Source organism: Mustela nivalis (assembly GCF_964662115.1).
Source record: "Mustela nivalis genome assembly, chromosome: 6".
Taxonomy (NCBI): Eukaryota; Metazoa; Chordata; class Mammalia; order Carnivora; family Mustelidae; genus Mustela; species Mustela nivalis.
The window spans coordinates 116870835-116891273 of NC_139025.1; the positions used below are offsets into that span (position 1 = coordinate 116870835).

General features: G+C 47.5%; 1 protein-coding gene across 4 annotated transcripts; it reads left to right on the forward strand.

Annotated features, from left to right (window-relative positions):
• The first annotated feature begins 666 nt into the window (after positions 1-666).
• SCAMP5 (secretory carrier membrane protein 5) lies at positions 667-20439 on the forward strand. 4 transcript variants are annotated; one of them, XM_082735930.1, is made up of 7 exons: positions 667-852; positions 14002-14065; positions 14801-14929; positions 17968-18124; positions 19213-19314; positions 19718-19835; positions 20078-20439. In XM_082735930.1, the coding sequence occupies exons 2-7, from the start codon at positions 14059-14061 to the stop codon at positions 20270-20272; spliced, it is 708 nt and encodes a 235-aa protein (XP_082592056.1). In that variant the 5' UTR covers positions 667-852; positions 14002-14058; the 3' UTR covers positions 20273-20439. The 4 variants fall into 4 exon arrangements, with proteins under 4 accessions (XP_082592056.1, XP_082592054.1, XP_082592055.1 ...); XM_082735928.1 differs by having other exon boundaries at positions 687-852; positions 14390-14929; XM_082735929.1 differs by having other exon boundaries at positions 717-852; positions 14415-14929.

The following is a 20439-nucleotide window of genomic DNA, read 5'->3' on the forward strand; positions in this document are numbered from 1 at the left end:
CTTTCATTCTTTTTTTCTGTGTCTCTTTAAACTTTTGTCTTTCTATTCCTTTGTATAGCTTGCCTGTCCCTATTTCTGGTCTCTTTCTCACTTCTTCATGTTTTCTCTGTTTCTCCTATCTTCCCATGTCTTTCTTTCTTTCTTTCCAAATCGTGATCTCTCCACGTCTCTCCATGTTTCTGTGTCTCTGTGTTCGTTGTTCGTGGCTTTCATCTCATCTTTCTATGTCCATCTTTCCATGGATCTATGTGTCCATTCTCCTACATCCTATCTCTGTTTCATCTGTGATTTTCCATCCTGCATCCTCTGTCACTTCGGGCTTGTGGGTCTTAAGGACCTTTATCAGGTACCCTGCTCACAAAGCTCTTTCTCTCCTCCTTTCTGGTATGGTCCCAGCAGCCCCTAGGATCGGCATAGAAATTATTCTCCCCAGTTTACAGATTTGGAAGCTGAGGCTCTGGCTACTGGTACCTGGCTTCCATCTCTGGGTCTCTTTCTCCACGTTCTAGTTCTCTGTGCACTCTTGTCCTGTCCGTGTCCACAACCACCTGATCCGGGCGTGTCCGGGAACTTAGCACCTCGGACAGTTCCTGCAAGGTGAGGGGGTGGTCAGGCCTTGCTTCTCGCGAGAGTAGGAGGAGCGGCCCTAGAGGTGGCGCGGGAGTCTCGCGAGAGCGGCTGCTGCTGCGGGCGCGGGCGGCGCGGGCGCGTGAGGAGCCGGCCCGAGGAGCGCGCGCGCGCTCCCCGCCCCCAGCCCCGGAGCGGCTCGCGGCAGGCTCCGCGCCGCATCGCCGGGTGAAGCGCAACGCAGCGCAGCGCGGCGGCCTCTCCGCAACCGAGCGGCAGCGGCGGGTGAGTCCCGGGCCTGAAGGCCAGGAGAGGGGCTTTCCAGGGAGGCTGGGCGCAGGGCGAGATGTGGTCACCTACTCTCCAGCTTTGTGCCCCCTACGCTTCACCTTTGCATGCAGGGGCAGGCCAGGCTGCTGGAGAGGTGGGGAGTCGAGGTGACCTTCCCTGTTTGGGGCAGGAGAAAATCGTCGCAGGTGCCCCCGGGCCCCCAACCCCCACCGTCCCCATTCCCGGCTCCCGCAGAGGGAACCCGGGTCTTGGGTGACGTCAGACCCCTGGATTCTGGAGCCTGGGCCTTGGGCCCTCCTTCGCCCCACCTGGTGTTCCCTGGAAACCAGCCTCCTCCTCTTCCTGGGGATGGTGCACGCGACTGGTGGCGGGGTGACAGTGGCCTCCTTTGGGTCCTTCTTCACAAGAGGTGACTGCAGGTGGACCCAGGCTGTGTCCCCCGTCGCTTCCTTTGGTTTGCCAACCCTTAGTCGGTGGGGGATGGGCGCAGTGGCTTGACGGAGCCTAGGCTCCACTAGGGTTTTGGGATGATGAGTTGGGAGTGCCGGATGTAGCTCATTCCAATATTGGCAGGAGTTGGCTATGAGGATGGGGGTGAGGTGTTTGGGAATCCATTCCTGTCCCCTCCTCGGGTAGCTCCTGGCCTGGGGGTTGGGGAAATCAAGTAGAGACTCCTACTGAGAATTCACCATCTTTGGTTGTTCAGACCGGTAATGCCCCTGCTGCGGGATGAGGAGATCAGCTAGGGCCTGGCAGGCTTTCCTACAGAGACAAGGAGAAACCGAGGCAAGAGCCAGTGAATAGACTTGCTGGGGGAGGGGAGATTTGGATGGGGTAGAGTCAGGAGAGGGCATTCCCTGCGAGTGATATGGGCAAAGAGGAGGGAATTAAAAACAGCTGTTGGGGATGCCCGCCTGTGACCCCAGCCATGTGACTGTGCCCATGGGGTAGGGGAAGTCTGGAGAATTTTGCAGCCTGAGCTTTTCCTGTTCTACTTGTACAGGCGCAGGGACTGATGGGAGATCTTGCTTGGGGCTACACAAATCTTGCTAGCTTAGATCTGACCTGGGCTTACTTGGTGAGCCTGAAGGCAAAGTCCCTAGAGCTGAGAGAGGATGTCTCTGGTGAATGGGTCACAGAAAGAGTGTCTTAGGTGTAGCAAACCCTGTGGAGAGTTAGTGGGGTCCTGGGAGGAAAGCTCTGGATAGGGGCCTTGGGGTCTGGAGCTGTTTCTTTAACTCTTTCCCTGGCTGGCTAGCTGCCTCTGAACAAGTTGATTCCCCTCTTGGGCCGCTCTTTGCCAGCACCTTCCTCTGGAGACAAAATAATAGGACTAAGTACTTGTCCTCCCTTGAGGAAGCTGCTTGATCTAGTTTATAGAGTGTCCCTCCCAGTTCTCCATTTTCCTGTTCTCTCTCCTTCCTCTGCCTCCCTCCCAGTCCGTGCCCCCTCCCCACAGCATTTCCTCTACAGGCTGCCCTTCCTTCCCTGCTGATAGCCTGGAATCTCTGAAGGCTGCCGGGAGGAAGTAGCATACACACAGGGTTGACAGAAGTTGTGGGCTTAGCCTGACTGGAAAGGGCAGCACATGTTCCACTCCCACCCCTTTGGGAGAGTTTTCAAGTCTAAGGAAGAACAGGGGTTGACTGTGCTCTGTCCCCTTTCCTGTGCTGGGTGCTTCCTGGAAGTCTTATCCATCAGGGAGTGAGGAGAAGATTGGATGAGAGTGAGTGCGCACTTGTTGTCCAACAACTGGTTCAGAATTTAAGCAGTGGGATGTGTGGTAGGGTTATCTGGAAAGGCTTCCCAGAAGAGGTGGGATGTGAGCAAAGAGTCGGACTTAGAGTTAACAGGGTCTAGAGGCCCTGGAAATCGAGGGGGTGGCTAGATATGATCTCCTGCATGAAACTGGGTTGTGGGGGAAGCAGATCAGCCTGTGGTAGAGAAGCAAAGGTAGTGGTTTGGGGTGTTTGTAGCTGATTGACACAGGCCTTGAATGCCAGGCTCAGGATCAGCAGTGGTCATGAAGAGTCATCATAGGACAGTGATAGCAGTGCCAGGAGAGTACTGTTTTCTGAGGATGATTCATAGTTCTGGGACTTCAGGGCTGGGGATGTGCAGCTTGGGCTGGGATAAGAGGATTAGAAGTAGAGCAAGAGTGGGGAACTTCCCTCTTAGCAGCCTTGCTCTGTGCTCTGGCTTCTCCTGCACTGAGTCATCCAGACTTTGCTACACTGACCTTAGAGCCATGGGCACATGGAAACAGCATGGGAGCAAGATTGGGGTCAGGCTGGAGCAGGGTTAGAGTCTCCTCCTTTGAGTCTTACACATTCTAAGTTATTATCTTCACCCCCTCCTTATTTTCATGGAGGACTTTAGTGCTGGACCAGTCTTTGACTCCATTGCCTCCCTCTACCACCCTTTCTACCAGCCACTTGGCATGTTACTACCTCTGAACTCTTAAACTCCAATATCCTCTGAGCACAGTCCAGCTTCTGTTTTGTATGCTTTGTGACCTCAGGGAGACCTCTAGTTCTCTGGTACCTCCATTTCCTCTGTCCCATGAGCGTGACACTTTCCATGTCCTTCCTGGACCCCATGGTTCAGCCATTCTCTGGTTTGTGCCCTCAACAACCACATCATTTTGCCTGTGTGTCCCACTCCAGCAACAGACTCCTCCTCATTTTTGGACTCTATACTCAGAATGGAGAAGTTTCTGGGGGCTATCAGATACCAGGGCAGTCTGGTTCTACGCCGAGTCTCCAGTCCCACCTCTTTCTCTATTACTTGTAGAAACCCTTTCCCTCTTCCCATCAGCTCCCCATTCCATTTTGTGGGAGAAGTATCCCAAGCTGGCCCACTCTCCCAAAGCCCCCATGGAAGGGGGTTCGGTGGGTGTATGGGAGGTGGAATTGCAGCCACGTTTCCCCATTTCTTGAATTTGATTTCTCAAATCCCAGTGGAAGGAGGGCTCTAGTCTAATGTGCCTGCTCTGTGATATGGATGCTGGCCCTTCCTATCTCCTGGGGTCTCAGTGTCCATCAGCTGTTTTCCCCCTGTTGTATCTTCACTCTCCACAGTTTTCTGTAATGCCTTCCTCCTGCTTCTAAGTATATATATTCACATATTCTATCTCGATAAACTTTTCTAACCCTATGTCCTCCTCCAGCTGCTGGTGTTTTAAACCTATTGCTTTGTCTTAATGTAAGAGTGGTATGAGACCATTGTAGAAATTTTAGAAAATAAAGATAAAAGGAAAGGAAACAAATAACTTATAATCTCATTATCCAGAGATGACTACTATTCATCCTTCGGTACAAGGTCTCTCAGTGTTGTCATTGATACTCTGTGTGTGTGTGTGTGTGTGTGTATTAAAATTTAAGCCAATTTTTTTGAAAGACGAGTCTGCTAGACTGGTCCCTTCTTCCTCTCCCTCCTGTTTTCATTTCTTGGCAGCTGGCCTTTACCCCACCACTTCCTGAAGCTGTGACCTTCGAATTGCCCGATCATCCCGTGACACACCTGACTGCTTCATGGCCACGATGGTGTTGATCCAGTTAATCAGTCATAAAAAAAATTGAGATAATCTGAATCACTGACATGAAAAATTTTTGAGAGATATTGCTGAGTGGAAAAACACAGGTTATAAAAGGGCATGTATATGGGCGCCTGGGTGGCTCAGTGGGTTAAGCCGCTGCCTTCGGCTCAGGTCATGATCTCAGGGTCCTGGGATCGAGTCCCGCATCGGGCTCTCTGCTCAGCAGGGAGCCTGCTTTCTCCCCCCTCTCTCTCTCTGCCTGCCTCTCTGCCTACTTGTGATCTCTCTCTGTCAAATAAATAAATAAAATCTTTAAAAAAAAAAAAAAAGGGCATGTATAAAATGATCTTGCTTTGAGGGCACCTGGGTGGCTCAGTCAGTTTTAAGCATCTGCCTTCCGATTAGGGTCATGGGATCGAGCGCCACATCGGGCTCCCTGCTTGGTGGTGAGTCTGCTTCTCCCTCTCTCTCTGCTGCTCATCCTGCTTATGCTTTCTCTGTCTTTCTCAAATAAATAAATAAATAAAATCTTAAAAAAAAATCTCGTTTTTGTCATATATGCTAGTATATACATTAAAAACAAAAACCTAGAGCTCAGTCTCTTAAAGAGGTGACCTCTGAGAAGGTCATTTAGAAGAACTTTTATTTTCAACTTTATATACTTTTTTTTTAAAACTTGTAAATATTTTTATACAAAGCTAAAAAGCAACACATTTTCATTTTATGACAAAACTATAAAAACTATATATGAGGATATATATATATATACATATATTTAGTTTTTACTTAAGTTACAGTTAACATACAGGGCACTCTTTCTCTTTCTTTTTTGTTTGCTTTTATTGTTTTAGAAGGGGGAGAGGCAGAGGGAGAGAGAGAATCTTTTTTTTTTTTTTTTTTAAGATTTTATTTGACTGACAGATCACAAGTAGGCAGAGAGGCAGCTGGGGGGGGGGATGGGTGGGTAAAGCGGGCTCCCCTCTGAGCAGAGAGCCAGACAAGGGACAAGGATGTAGGGCTCCATCCTAGGACCCTGGGATCATGACCTGAGCTGAAGGCAGAGGCTTAACCCACTGAGCCACCCAGGCAGCCCGGAGAGGGAGAATCTTAAGCAGGCTCCCACCCAGCTCAGAGCTCAACTCAGGGCTTGAGCTCACACAACCCTGAGATCATGACCTGAGTCAAAATCAAGAATTGGATGCTTGGGCGCCTGGGTGGCTCAGTGGGTTAAGCCGCTGCCTTCGGCTCGGGTCATGGTCTCGGGGTCCTGGGATCGAGTCCCGCATCGGGCTCTCTGCTCAGCAGGGAGCCTGCTTCCTTCTCTCTCTCTCTCTCTGCCTGCCTCTCAGTGTACTTGTAATTTCTCTCTGTCAAATAAATAAATAAAATCTTTAAAAAAAAAAAAAAAAGAATTGGATGCTTAACCCACTGAAGCACCCAAGTGCCCCATGAGGCTATATATTAAAAAAAAAAAAAAAAAAGAAGAGGAATGGAATATTTCAGTGGCTTGTAAGACTCTTGAGGATAAAGCCCCAGTTCTGCCCAGGGCCTTCAAAACTAAGATGACCCAGCCCCTTCTACCTTGCAACACTATTTTTGACTTTGCTTCCCTCCCTTCACCGTGAGCTTCATTTGTCCTCTGTCCGCGCCTGGCTTTGGAGACTTCACGCTCTCCCGGTTTTCCTCCTGCCTCCCTGGCTGCTCCTTCTCATCCTTTGCCAGCTCATCCTCTTTAGACTGTTTTTTTGCTTTTGTTTGGTTTTGTTTCTGTTTTTTTTTTTTTAATTTTTTAAGATTTTATTTATTTATTTGACAGATCACAAGTAGGCAGAGAGAGAGGGGGAAGCAGGCTTCTTGTTGAGCAGAGAGCCCGATGCAGGGCTCGATCCCAGGACCCTGTGATCATGACCTGGGCTGAAGGCAGAGGCTTAATCCAGAGCCACCCAGGAGTCTCTGTTTTTGTATTTTTGAACAGGTAATACATTTACATGATTTTTTTTTTTTTAAAGATTTTATTTATTTATTTGACAGAGAGAAATCACAAGTAGGCAGAGAGGCAGGCAGAGAGAGAGGAGGAAGCAGGCTCCCCGCTGAGCAGAGAGCCCGATGTGGGACTCGATCCCAGGACCCTGAGATCATGACCCGAGCCGAAGGCAGCAGCTCAACCACTGAGCCACCCAGGCGCCCCATTTACATGATTTTTAATTCAGAAAGATGTTCCAAGTTTCATGAGTTCTAAGATCACCATTTTGATATTTCTGAAAACATTTTAATATCTGTATCTTAAAAATTTTTGGCATCTGAACAATTACAAGTTGGCAGTGTATTTTCTTTCTTTTTGTAAGTAAAATAATGATTTATCTTAAAATTGATGGTGTCTTGGATTAGCTGATACAAAGATACAAAGTAAAAATTATTCCTCCCTCCTGCTTCATATCCCTTGGGGAGCCACAATTACTGTTTCTTTTCTTTCTTTTTTTTTTTTTTAATATTTTATTTACTTATTTGACAGAGCGATCACAAGTAGGCAGAGAGGCAGGTAGAGAGAGAGGAAGAAGCCGGCTCCCTGCGGAGCAGAGAGCCCGATGCGGGGTTTGATCCTAGGACCCTGGGTTCATGACCTGAGCTGAAGGCAGAGGCTTTAATCCACTGAGCCACCCAGGTGCCCCCACAATTACTGTTTCTTAAGTATCCTATTAGACAGTGTTTGAATATCTATTATCAAATAAAAATATATTTCCCCCCCAACTTTTTATTTTGGAAAATTTCAAAGTTAAGAGAAATTTAAAGAACAGTGCAAAGGGGTACGTGGGTGGCTCAGTTGGTTAAGCATCTGCCTTCGGCTCAGGTCGTGATCCCAGGGCCCTGGGTTTGAGCTCCACATTGGACCCTCTTCTCGGTGGGGAGCCTGCTTCTCCCTCTCCCTCTGCTGCTCCCTCTTGCTTGTGCTTGCTCTCTGTTTGTCAAATAAATAAATAAAATCTTAAAAAAAGAACAATGCAAAGAACATCTGTACTCCAGGATATTTCACCTAGATTCACTAATTGCTAATATATATTTTTAAAGATTTTATTTATTTATTTGTCAGAGAGATAGAGAGCACAAGCAGGGGGAGCGTCAGGCAGAGGGAGAAGCAGGCTTCCTGCTCAGCAGGGAGCCTGATGTGGGACCTGATCCCAGGACCTGGAATCATGACTGAACCGAAGCAGATGCCCAATCAATTGAGCCACCCAGGCATCCCGCCAGTTGCTAATATTTTGCAACATTTGCTTTATCTGTCATCTATTGAACTATCTAATTTTTTTTGCAGGACACTTTGAAAGTAAGTTGCAGACAAGATGCTGACCTTTAAATACTTTAGCACATATCCCCTAAAAATGCTCTTGAGAGCTGTGATTTAAAAACCTAGGATCCACTGAGGGATCTCTCATGTGTCTTTAGTCTCCTTTAATTTAGATGCTCCCCTACCAATTTTTGTCCTTTTGACATTAATATTTGTCTTAAAGAATTTCCCACAGTCTGGTTTTGTCAGATTGTTTTTTTTTCCTAATTTCAAATTAAATATTTGGGCAACAATACTATATAGATGATCTTGTGGACTTCTAGGTGTATCACATCAAGAGGCAACATGTCCTTTTGTCCCAGTGTCAGAAATGCTAAGTTGGCTCACCTGTTCTGCCAGTTGCTCTCTTTGTAGAAGTACCTTTCCTCTATTGTGATTGATAAGTAATGGGAGGGGCAACAAACGGAGAGATGCTTCTCCTCCCCAGCACCCCCAGCTGGTGTTTTTAGCACAGCCATAGCACAGCCATCGATGATCCCAGCCTATATCAGATAGTGAATTTTAAAAATTGTCATTTTGTTTATATTTATTAGAAGAACATTCCCTCTCCTTCCTTTTCTTTTGTGTGTCTCCATAGACTACGTTCTTTTCATTTATTGTGTTGTAATCCATTACTGACATGATTCATATTCTGCTCCAGCTTTGTATTTGGAAAACTTTTACCCCAAACTAAAGTTGAAGGGACATTTATATTGCTTCACCTGGACTCATACCTTGTTCATTTGCTTTGATTCTGTATGTGTCCATCCATCATTTTTAATTTTCTGAGCTATTTGAAACAAGTTGTAGACATAAGACACATTACTCCTAAGCCCATGAACACATTTTCTAAGAACAAGGGCATTCTCTTATGAAACCTCAGTTCCATTATCACACCCAAGAGATGTAACATCTACCCAATCGTATTATCTAGTTTCCTTTGTTATCCCAGTGATGACCCTTGTGGTGTTTCCCCCATGAATAATCCAGTCAAGGTTTACCCATTGGCTCTGGTTGCCATACATCTTTATTCTCCGTTGGTTTAGATAATCCCTTATTTTATTTTGTACTTTTAAAAATAGTTTAGGATGTTGGCATTTTTAAAAAGATTTTATTTATTTGCTTATTTATATATATGTGTTTAAAAGATTTTATTTATTTATTTGACAGAGAGATCACAAGTAGGCAGAGAGTCAGGCAGAGAGAGGGGGGGAAGCAGGCTCCCTCCTTCGCAGAGAGCTCCATGCGGGGCTTGATCCCAGGACCCTGGGATCATGACCTGAGCTGAAGGCAGAGGCTTTAACCCACTGAGCCACCCAGGCACCCCTATTTATTTATATTTTAAGATTTATTTTTAAGTCGTCTCTATCCTTAATGTGGGGCTCAAACTCACAATCCCAAAATCAAGAGCTGCTCCACCAACTGAGCCAGCCAGGTGCCTTTAGATGATGGCATTTTTTATTTTTTTAAAAGATTTATTTATTTGACAGACAGAGATTACAAGTAGGCAGAGAGGCAGGCAGAGAGAGAGGGAAGCAGGCTCCCTGCTGAGCAGAGAGCCTTGGGGCTCAATCCCAGGATCCTGGGATCATGACCTGAGCTGAAGGCGGAGGCTTAACCCACTGAGCCACCCAGGCGCCCCTATGATGGCATATTTTAACAGTCCAGGTCAGTTTAGTTTTTATTACTATATTTTAATAGGCACTCATTTTATTTATTTATAGATTTATTTATTTATTTTAGAGCGGGTGCACACATGAGCAGGGTGAGGGGCAGAGGGAGAGGAAGACAGGCCGACTCCCTGCTGAGTGGGGAGCCTGTCACAGGGCTTGATCCCTGGACCCTGAGAGCATGACTGGAGCTGAAATCAACCAAGAGTTGGAGGCTTAACTGACTGAGCCCCCAAGCACTCCCAGGCCAGTTTAGTTATTAGAATGCTCCACAACTTGCATTTGTCTGCTTATTTCTCATGATTGGATTCAAGTTAAACATTTTGGGGCAGGAATACTAGGTGGGCGATGTTGTGTCCTTATTGGCGCATCATACTGGGAGGCCGCAGTGTCTGTCTGTCCTGTTATTGGTGACATTAAGTTTGATCACTCGGTTAAGGTTGTATCTGTCAGCCTTCTTCACGCTAAAAGTGCCAATTCCCCTTTGTAAGTAGCACGTCATCTTTGGGCTGGTACTTGGAGACTGTGACTGTCCTCCCCACAGTCTCCGGCCCAGTGGTTTTGGCAGCCGTCGTTCAAATCAGTAATTATAGTGACTGTGGCGCTGCGAGATCTTCTAATTCTGCCACTCCTATGTTTATGGCTAGCTTCTTCTACGAAGAAGAGCTCTTCCCTCTCTTTTTTAAAAATGAGAGTGTCCCTTTGGACTCATGGATTATTATTTTTTTTCACAAAGTGGTGGTACTTATTTTTGACTTTTATATTTTATTTGTTTTTAAAGATTTTTATTTATTTATTTGACAGAGAGAGGCACAGCAAGAGAAGGAACACAAGCAGGGGAGTGACAGAGGGAGAAGCAGATCTCCCGCCGAGCCCAGTGTGGGGCTCCATCCCAGGACCCTGGGATCATGACCTGAGGCGAAGGCAGAGGCTTAATGACTGAGCCACCCAGGGGTCTGTGACTTTTACATCTAAAATAGCACTTACTATTTATCTTATTAAGAAAGTTGTGTATACCGGTGTAGAGAATTTGGAAAATACATAGGGGAATAAAGGAAAAGATTAAAATCACCTGTGATCCCCACCATTAGATGAAAATTCCTGAGAGCATTTTGGTGTATCATGGATTATTGTTTAACATTCAGGATGTCATATGTCACTGTCATTCTTATTTTTGAGACTCTTGATTGTCTCAGATTTGGGTGGTGGTAGCTCTTTTAAACTTGTGTCCTTTAAAAAAAAAAATATATATATATATATATATATATATATTTAAAGATTTTATTTATTTATTTGACTGAGAAAAATCACAAGTAGACGAAGAGGCAGGCAGAGAGAGGGAAGCAGGCTCCCTACTGAGCAGAGAGCCCGATGTGGGACTCAATCCCAGGACCCTGAGATCATGACCCGAGCCGAAGGCAGCAGCTTAACCCACTGAGCCACCCAGGCGCCCCTTAAAAATATTTATATTTATTTATTTATTTAACATAGAGAGATCACAAATAGAGCAGAGCAGCAGGCAGGTGGGGGGCGGGGAAGCAGGCTCCCTGCTGAGCAGAGAGCCCGATGTAGGGCTCAATCCCAGGACCCTGAGATCATGACCTGAGCCGAAGGCAGAGGCTTAACCCACTGACCCACCCAAGTGCCCCTAAACTTGTGCCCTTTTGACCTGCATCCATTTGTTGTATACATGCTTGTCTCTGTTACCTCACAATATTCTAGGCTATCGTGGTATTTCCTTGTCCTGGCTTGAGACCAGCCATATGTTTTTTAAGCTGTGAGTTCATACTGATCCCTCATTTCAAATCCAACAGCACAGGCCTCTTACTGTCCCACCTTGCATGTTCTCTCTCCGTATTTTAACAGTGAGAACCCAGGTCCTACAACAACCTGTACACTTGTATGTCCTCTCCTCTGGGACACATGACAAAGCTTCAGCATCACCACACTATATAAACCTGCTTATACTGAAGCTTTCTTTCCAGTTATTTTTATCCTGGAGATATATTCTTTTAAGAGAACAAAGAGTGCTCTGACCAAGTTACTTGGCCAGTTCTTTTCTCTATGTGGTCGTGTTATCAATTTCCTGTACAGTTAGCGTCATTTGCTTTTGTTTATTTCAATTTTAGGGTCTGCTTTTCTTTCTGGTGTAAGTTCTTGAGTATGGAAGAGATTATATATACAAAAAGTATGTGTAAATCTTTACCCAAAGAAATCTCACTAGTCATCCTAGCCCTTCCATCCTGTAGGTGACCATTTTTATAGTGCGTGGTTTACTTTTCCTGTGTTTCTTTTGCAAAAATAAGCAAATTTGTATGTATGTTCTTATCCCCCCCTTTTACGTAAAAAGTAGCATACTATATATACTTGTCTGTGCTTTGCTTTTTTTTCTTTCTTTTTTTTTTTTTTTAAAGATTTTTATTTATTTATTTGACAGAGAGAAATCACAAGTAGGCAGAGAGGCAGGCAGAGAGAGAGAGAGGAGGAAGCAGGCTCCCTGCTGAGCAGAGAGCCCGATGCGGGACTCGATCCCAGGACCCTGAGATCATGACCTGAGCCGAAGGCAGCGGCTTAACCACTGAGCCACCCAGGCGCCCATTTGCTTTTTTTTTCTTTAATCATTCCACAACAATTAATAGAGATCCTCTTCATTCTTTTTTTAAATTAAATTTTTTTCAGTGTTCCAAAATTCATTTTTTTAAAAGATTTTATTTATTTATTTAACAGAAATCACAAGTAGGTAGAGAGGCAGGTAGAGAGACGAGACGGGGAAGCAGGCCCCCTGCTGAGCACAGAGTGCTCACAGATGTGAGGATGTGAGGCTGGATCCCATGACCCTGGGACCATGACCTGAGCCAAAGGCAGAGGCTTTAACCCACTGAGCCACCCAGGCGCCCCCAAACTTCATTTTTTATGCACCACACCCTGTGCTCCATGCAATACATGCCCTCCATAATATAGTACTCCATTGAATGATATACCATAGTTTATTCAAACAGTTGCATTTAGGTCACTTCCAACATTTTCCTATTGCAAAATAGTGTTATGTTGAATGACATGTATTTATTGTTTCTTATTTGTGGGTAAAAAAGCAGAAATAGGATTGTTGGGTCAAAAGGAAAAATAATTTTATTCTCTTCTCCCCTCCTTTTTTTTTCTTAAATTATGAGTTAGTGTATTGTTTTGACTGTTCTGTGTCTTTTGTTTCCCATTGTCTAGACTATTCTATATCTGTGTCCTTTTTTTCAATGACTAGTAATCGTGGAGATCTTTTCATAGTAGTATTTTCTTTTAAAGAGCTGCAGAGCATTTTAAAAAACTGCAGAACAGCCCATTGTATGTGTGCACTGTTTATTTCCTTATCCCCTATTGCTGTGTAGATTCTTTCCAGTCTTTTGGTGTCACAAACAATGCTACAATTAATGCAGCTGTGCGAGGGGATCATTTCAGGCAGGTTTCTACCCTGCCTGTCTTTTCCCCTTTTGTGGTAGATGTTGTTGGTTTTTTCTTTTTTTTTAAGATTTTACTTAGCGAGCATGAGAGGGGGAGGGTCAGAGGGAGTTGCAGACACCCCACCCCCACCCCCCGCTGCTGAGAAGGGAGCCTGACTCCAGAATCATGACCAGAGCTGAAGGCAGTTGTTCAACCAACTGAGCCACCCAGGTGCCCCAGTGTTGTTGGTTTTTCTTTTAAATCTGTATTTGATTTCATATCACAAAGGGGCCATAAAAGATTATTTGACTGGAGCTCTAGGAGGGTTTTTTTTTTTTTTAAATGCAAAGATTTTATGTATTTATTTTGTGGTGTAAGGGATAGAAAGAGAGAGAGCACAGGAGCCACCCAGGTGCCCTTAAAGCAAACTTTTAATTGAAGTATAACACAAGAAAGTGCACAAATTGTAATCTCATGCTGGATAAATTTGCACCGAATTGACACTGTGTAACCTTCTCCCAGACCCAGGAACAGACCAGTCCCAGTACCTCAGCTTATGCTCCCTTCTTCAAGGTTAACACTATCTTGACTTCAATTTTTTTTTTTTTTTTTTTGGAACCCGCCCCACCCAGCCTTGACTTTTAATGCCTTGCTCTGTGTTATGGATATTTTCTTGGTAGCCACCCTTCCCTTTTAGAGGCTGCATCACACAGGTTATTGACTATCTCCTGCAGAGGGCAGAAACCCCATCTGTCTTACTCTGGCTGCCAGGCTGCCACATTACCCATCCCTAACAAAGGACTGAAGGCAAAAGCTGGAGAGAGGGGAGGCCAGCCTGTGACTCTTGCCAGGTGTGTCATGTTCAGGGTCAAGGAGTAAAAGTCTCTCTTTCAGAGGTCTCTAGTCTCCTCAGGCCTTCTCTGTCACTTGCCTTTGCGTCATGGGGTCGCTTCCCAGCTTCTTTTCCTACCCTTGGATAGGGTTTTCTGAAGATAAACCCAATGCCTTGAGGCAAAGGGCAGGAGCACCTGGAAGGAGGTAGCTGGTGGTGCTGCCCCTGCTGGGCTCCTGTGGGATATGGGAGCCCGTTCTGACCCAGGGAGCTTCCAGCCCTGTAGGGGCTGAGACAGGGTCTGGGTCATGTAGGGCCTCATCCTGCTCTGGTTTTGCTTTCCTTCCAGGTCAAGACAAAGAGGCGTGGGCAGGCCGCTGGGCCGGCTGGTGCCATCCTTGCCATCATGGCAGGTAAGGACAGGGTCATGTAGACAGGACATGTAAGTGAGCAGAGGGTGGGTGGCCCCCTTCCTAGTCTCCTTATACCCTTTAGTTTTTGGAGGTTACGTTCTTTCTGTCCTCCCATCCCTGGGCTTTCCCTGGCTCCCCTCTGAGGCGTGTCTGTCTGACACCATCAGCCTGACACTGTCTAGCTCTCTGACCGTGGGAACCTGAGACTGAGAACCCTGAGGCTCTGGTCCTGCCAGCCATCTGACTTATAAGCAGCAGGGGTGGCTCAGTCCTTGTCCCCTCTGTCATTGCTGCTCTTTAATACTCTGAGACCCTTTCCTTCAGATTTCTGAATTGCTGGCTTCCAAAGGCTCAGGTACAGAATGCAGGAGCTGGAGGGACCTTTAGAGACGATCTGGCTCAAGCCCTGCCCATCCCTCTGGATAAAACGAGAACATGGATATTGGAATGGACACGGGAACCCCTTCTCCAGGCTCACCCATCCTGCTTCATCTGCCTGGATCTGGACAGCATTTATTGTTTTCTTTCTGAGAAACAACACTGGCTCAGGGCCTTTAGTTACTTTGGGAACCTCCTAGCAGAGGAAGCAGGGATGGCTGGGAAGGGTTAGCAGTGTAGCCTGGGACCTCAGGGGCCAGGGGTGGGGGACCGCTGAAACTAGGGCAGGAGGCTCATATTGGGTTATCGGGGAGGGGACCATTCAAGGTGATGCTGTGCCATATGCTTCACCCACAGAAAAAGTGAACAACTTCCCTCCATTGCCCAAATTCATCCCCCTGAAGCCATGTTTCTACCAAGACTTTGAGGCAGACATTCCTCCCCAGCATCTCAGCATGACCAAGCGCCTCTACTACCTCTGGATGTGTGAGTGCTGTGGGATGGGGGTGGGCCGTGGAGGGCAGAGGGAGGAGGGGGAGAGGCTGGAGGGTGCTGGGCACCAGGTGGGATGGGGCGCTGCAGGCCCGGCTGTCCATCAGCCCCACTTGCAGTAACTGCATGGGCCATCTCCCAGCAGCCTCCTCGCGTGGGCCAACCCCCATATGGACCCCAGTTTCCCTCATCCCCCTACCCTACACTTCCCATTCACAGATGAGGGTCTCTGTCCACAGGATCATTTCTCTTTTCTTTTTTTCCCTTCCCTTTCCCACTGGGGTGGTTTTCCAGGGAGCCAGTGGTGGCTGCCAGGACCTCGGATTCTGGATGCAGAGAGGAATCCTTGTCTTGAAGCCACATTTGTCTTGCTTTCTTTGGAAAACTGCTCAGAGAAAATAGCATTAATTGGGGGTCGGGAGATACGGGATTCAACTGGGCTGGTTGTCCAACTCCCCAAGCAGCAGATTCCTCACTTATAGAAAGAGGGTGTTGGCTCAGTGATCACTATGGTTCCAAGGAGTTCTGTGTTGTGTGGTCTGTACTTTTCTAAGACTGTAGAGTTCTAATGTTCTACAGTGTTGAGGTCCAAAGTGTCAAAAGTCCTCGTTGCTGATGGTTGGTGGCAGGTTGGTGGGAAAGTGTCATCTTAGAGGGATGGCACTTGGCTGTCCCCAGGCTAGTCAAAGGTACCTTTAGGCATGTACAAGGAAGGCAGGCTGACTTTCCCGTGCTGGGTTCTGGCCTCAAGGAAGCTTAGACCTGCGGTGTGACCACAGTCAAGGTCTGTCACATGTGATGTTGCCTTGAGTCAGCCCGCACTTAGCTGCCAACCTGAGGAAGTGATTGCTTGTGCCCAGAAGAGATAAAGAATGCTGTCTTTGCAGATTCTTCATGGGGTGGTAGAAGGAGTGCGGAGATAGACAGACTCTGTTTCAAGTCCTGGCTTGGCCTTTAGTGGAGAAGGCATCTTTCTCTGTGTAACGTGAGGGAAGGAGGAGATGGGGGCAGGTGGAAGTCGGTCTGTAGATGTTGGGAAGAGAATGAAGAGGTCACCTCTGATGGCTTCTATTTTTTCCCATCAAATGTGATGTAGAAGTGGGGATGGGAACTTTGAGGAAAGTGGAATTAGAATGAGAGCACCTTTGTGGACAGAAGGTGAGGACGCTATCCAAAGACACATGACCCCTAAGATTTCTGGGCCATGCACAGGGTTCATTTGAGGTTGGCTGACGTGAATTTATAGTCCCACCAGGCTTCTCTGTAGGCTCCTTTCCTAGCAACGTTCAGCTCTGGTACAGATGGGAGTTGTGTTCATCTGGGGGGAAGGTGACCAAAAGACAAGGCTGGGGTCCCTTCATTAGGGAACATGTAATGAACTATGGAATCTAAGTGGGACAGGGAGAGAAATAGAGATGGAAAAAGCTGAGTGGCCACGTTAATGGATGTCTGTTCCAAACAGGGGGTACAATAATTACAATAATTACAATAGAGGAACTAGAACCAGTGATCTAGAGAGAGAGGGATGGGACTGGGAAGAGAGGTGTTAATCAATATAGAAACAGGTTAATGTCTGTTCTATGTAAAGAGCAAATAAAATCAGTTCCGGGAGTTCCGGAGTTCCAGGAAATTGGGGTGCAATGAACAGAGATGGAGGAAATGCAGCCGAAGTTCAGAAGAAGAAATGTTCACCCTTGTCGTGAGGGACCCTGAGGCGGGTATACCTACACAGGTGACAGCATTGTCCCGCCCACTTGGCCCTGGGATCTGGGAACTCTGCTCCAGAGAAGATCTCATCCAGGAGCTGGATTTAAGGGCTATAAATATTTTCCTAAGTCCTCACTAGGCACCTGCCGGTTGCTTTGCTCCCAGGGAAATGCAAATGACCCTTGAGATGCTTAAGGGCTCTATTCAGATGCCTGGTTGTTGGAGGCAGAGATGGAGGCCCACCCCCCAGCCTTTGTTTATTCAGCAGGTCTTTGTGGAGCCTTAAAGAGACTCAGCCTATTGTGGAGCCTTAAAGGGATTCAGCCTCATGTTTGAGGAAGGGAGCATCCTGATGTCAGAAGCCCTGGGGGTGTGGTAGTGCCAGCACAAGTCTTTGAGGTTTCTGCTGACTGTGACTCGGTGATCCTGTGATTCTGAGTTCAACTAGAGTATGTGGGCACAGAGGGGTGGGAGCCTGGGTTCTGCCCCTGGGGAGCTTCTGGTGTGGTTGATGGGCTAGAATTTGTATTTGGGGAACTGTGCTTGAGAGCAGCCCAGGTCTGCAAGAGGTCAGAGGGATGGGACACGAATAAGGGTGCAGCAATGAAGGAAGGCTCTGTGGAGGAGGTGGTGTGGTCTGAGAGATGCATTAGATAAAGACTAAGATCCCAGCCACTGCTCCCTGCCCCATTTAAGAGCAGGGCAAAAGGTACAACGGCTTGAAGAGATGTTTCTACAAGGCCTTTTACTTTCCATTTTTTGTGCCCCTTGCAAGAGGAGATGTTAAGGTTTCCTGTGCCTTGGTCTTGGTGGTTGCTGTGAGTCTGGGAGGGCCAGGGACTGAGGCCATTCTTATAAGGAGAAGAACATTTCTACCACCTGGAGCCTTTGGGGGCCCTTCAGTGAGGCTTTTTGGACTGAAGTTCTGGGTTCCTGCTCTGGAGACTCTATTTGGATTTCTCAGCTCCCTAGGAATGGGTTTGGGGAGGGGAATTGGTCTAAGCTCCCAGCTTTCTTTCTTACAGTCTGTACTCTTTCTGTGTGTGTATGTATGTGTGTCTCATGTATCTGTGGGTATGTGTGTGTATTCACTGATGTGGGTTGTGGGTACGAATCTCTGTAAATGTGGTTTTCATGTATGTTTGTGTGTATCTCCCTCTCTGTGCATTATGCTGTTTCCATGTGTTTGATTGTGGGTCTGTTGAATAATGGGTGTGTGTGTGTGTGTCCATGTCTGGGTGCTCACGTGTCTCTGCATGTGCCGGGGTGTCTGTGTGCATGTCTGGTGTTTGTCTGTGTGCATGCATGTGCTCCTGGGTCTGCAGTGAACAGCGTCACGCTGGCCGTGAACCTGGTGGGCTGTCTCGCGTGGCTGATCGGAGGCGGGGGAGCCACCAACTTTGGCCTCGCCTTTCTCTGGCTCATCCTCTTCACACCCTGCTCCTACGTCTGCTGGTTTCGGCCCATTTACAAGGCCTTCAAGTAAGTGGTTGGTACTGACCTCAGCTCCTAACCTTGTCTCTCTGCCCTATTTCTTCTTCTCTGTATATTTTCTCACTTTGGTTTGACAGCCCCCCCAAACTCACTTTCACTTGTTCACCCTCAGCTCAGACTGCCCAGTAGGATGTGGGCTTCCTGAGAATTCAGTGCTGGGGATCAGGGAGCTGGGAGTCAGAGCCTTGGTTCCCTCTTTCCTCATTCCTCATTTCCTTGGGTGGGCATCACATAGAAGTTAGGCCTCTCTTAGCTTTGCCTTCCCCAGGCAGCTGTATGTCAGATTTGCCAATGGGGCCACCTGTGTCGGTGGAGCTGCCTATCTTGGCATCTGTGGGGCTAGCTGATTTGGTACCAAGTGGACATCTATCTATGTGCTAACGGAACCAGTCATCCATGTACTACGGACACTATGTGCTAATGATGTCATCCAACTCTGTGCTAAAGGGACCATTCATCCATGTACAAGTGGGGCTAACTGTCTTGGTGCCAGAGGATGTCTACCTTGTATAAAAGGGATTTTCAGTCTTGGTTCATCCAGGTACCAACAAGGCTGTCTGTCTTGGTGCCAGTGGAGAATCCATCTCAGTGCTAACGGGGCCTCAGATATCTTTCCAATCCATCTGTATGCCAGTAAGGCTACTGTTTGGAGCTGGTTGGGTTCCATTCTTATACCAGTAGGGCTTTCTGTCTCTGAGCTTATCCATCCACATACCGGTGGATCTAGATATATTGGTGCCAGTAAGGCTGTCTATCACCTTGACAATGGGGTCATTTATCCTTGCCCTAATTGACCCATCTACTTCTATGCCAGTGGGACCAACTATCCATGTACCGTCCATATGAGTGGTCCATTTTTAAGGAGATCTCTCCCTATGTACTGTTGCTCACACAAGATTAACACATGGAAACTCGCAAAGATTCATGTAAACACTGTTCCATTTTGCCTCTCAAGGCCTTTAAGTGTCTTCTGTCTATTGCGTACTCATTTAAACTTGGAAGTTCTGGGGGCTCTTGAAGACAGGGGAAGGCTTCGCCCTCTGCCCAGGTAATGCGAGTCATCTTCTCTGCTGCAGGACTGACAGCTCCTTCAGCTTCATGGCGTTCTTCTTCACCTTCATGGCCCAGATGGTCATCAGCATCATCCAAGCCGTGGGCATCCCCGGCTGGGGCGTCTGGTAAGACATTGGGATGGCTGGGATGGCCCCAGGGCTGGCATGGGTGGCACCTTGCGTGTGTCCTTTGTTTATGCTTGTGTGTTAGCTGCTTGGCCTGCGAGAGGATTCAGTGTAGTGTAGTAGACACAGGCACAGCAGCAGAGGAGTGGTTTTGGGGAGTTCCCAGGGGTGGTAGGCATCATGGAAGAACCCAAGGCAAGGAAGCCTTATGTCTGAGGAGTTTGTCTCCTGAGCCGTGGGAAAAGATTCTTTTGAAACACTGCCACAGGCCCTGTGGCTGGTCTCTTTGCATCCGATGATATAGCCCCTCCCCATGACAACGAGATGGCTCCTGGCTGTGGTGGTGGGGCTCCAGGTTACCCCTCAACATGCTGGCAGCCCCACAGCTGGCCTCTTCCTGCAGTGGCTGGATCGCTACCATCTCCTTCTTCGGAACAAATGTTGGCTCAGCAGTGGTGATGCTCATTCCCACCATCATGTTCACGGTTGTGGCTGTGTTTTCCTTCATTGCCCTCAGCATGGTACGTGGTCACCTCAAGGCTGAGAGGGTGGCTTTGGAAAGGGGCTGTGATCTGGGACAAACCCTCCTCCAAATTACAGGAGGACCTGGAGGTCTTCCAAGGGACTCACTCTAGAATGACTTGGCGGACTTTGCTCCTAGTACACAGGGTGGGTATGGGAGGGAGGATTGGCTTCCAGGTTTTTCCTGGATGGGCTGCCCCTTCCCTTTGATTAATCCTTCCTTGTTCTCCTCCTCCTACAGGTTCATAAATTCTACCGGGGCAGTGGGGGGAGTTTCAGCAAAGCTCAGGAGGAGTGGACCACGGGGGCATGGAAGAACCCACACGTGCAGCAGGCGGCCCAGAATGCAGCCATGGGGGCAGCCCAGGGTGCCATGAATCAGCCGCAGACTCAGTATTCCGCCACCCCCAACTACACATACTCCAATGAGATGTGAGCCAGCCGAGCCAACCAGGAGGGCAGGGCTGGGGGTCCGTGGGATGGGGACTCAAGCCACATTGTCGGTTGTGGTGACCAAGCAGGGTTCCCCCCTCCCTTTTCTCCTCCCCAACTTTGTACAAAGAATCAGAGTTATATATATATATAAATATATATATATATATA

Coding starts and splice junctions, on each gene's coding strand:
- SCAMP5 (XM_082735930.1), top strand. Junction 14,930..17,967: donor CCTCTACTACCTCTGGATGT/GTGAGTGCTGTG, acceptor CTGGGTCTGCAG/TGAACAGCGTCACGCTGGCC. Junction 18,125..19,212: donor CCCATTTACAAGGCCTTCAA/GTAAGTGGTTGG, acceptor TCTCTGCTGCAG/GACTGACAGCTCCTTCAGCT.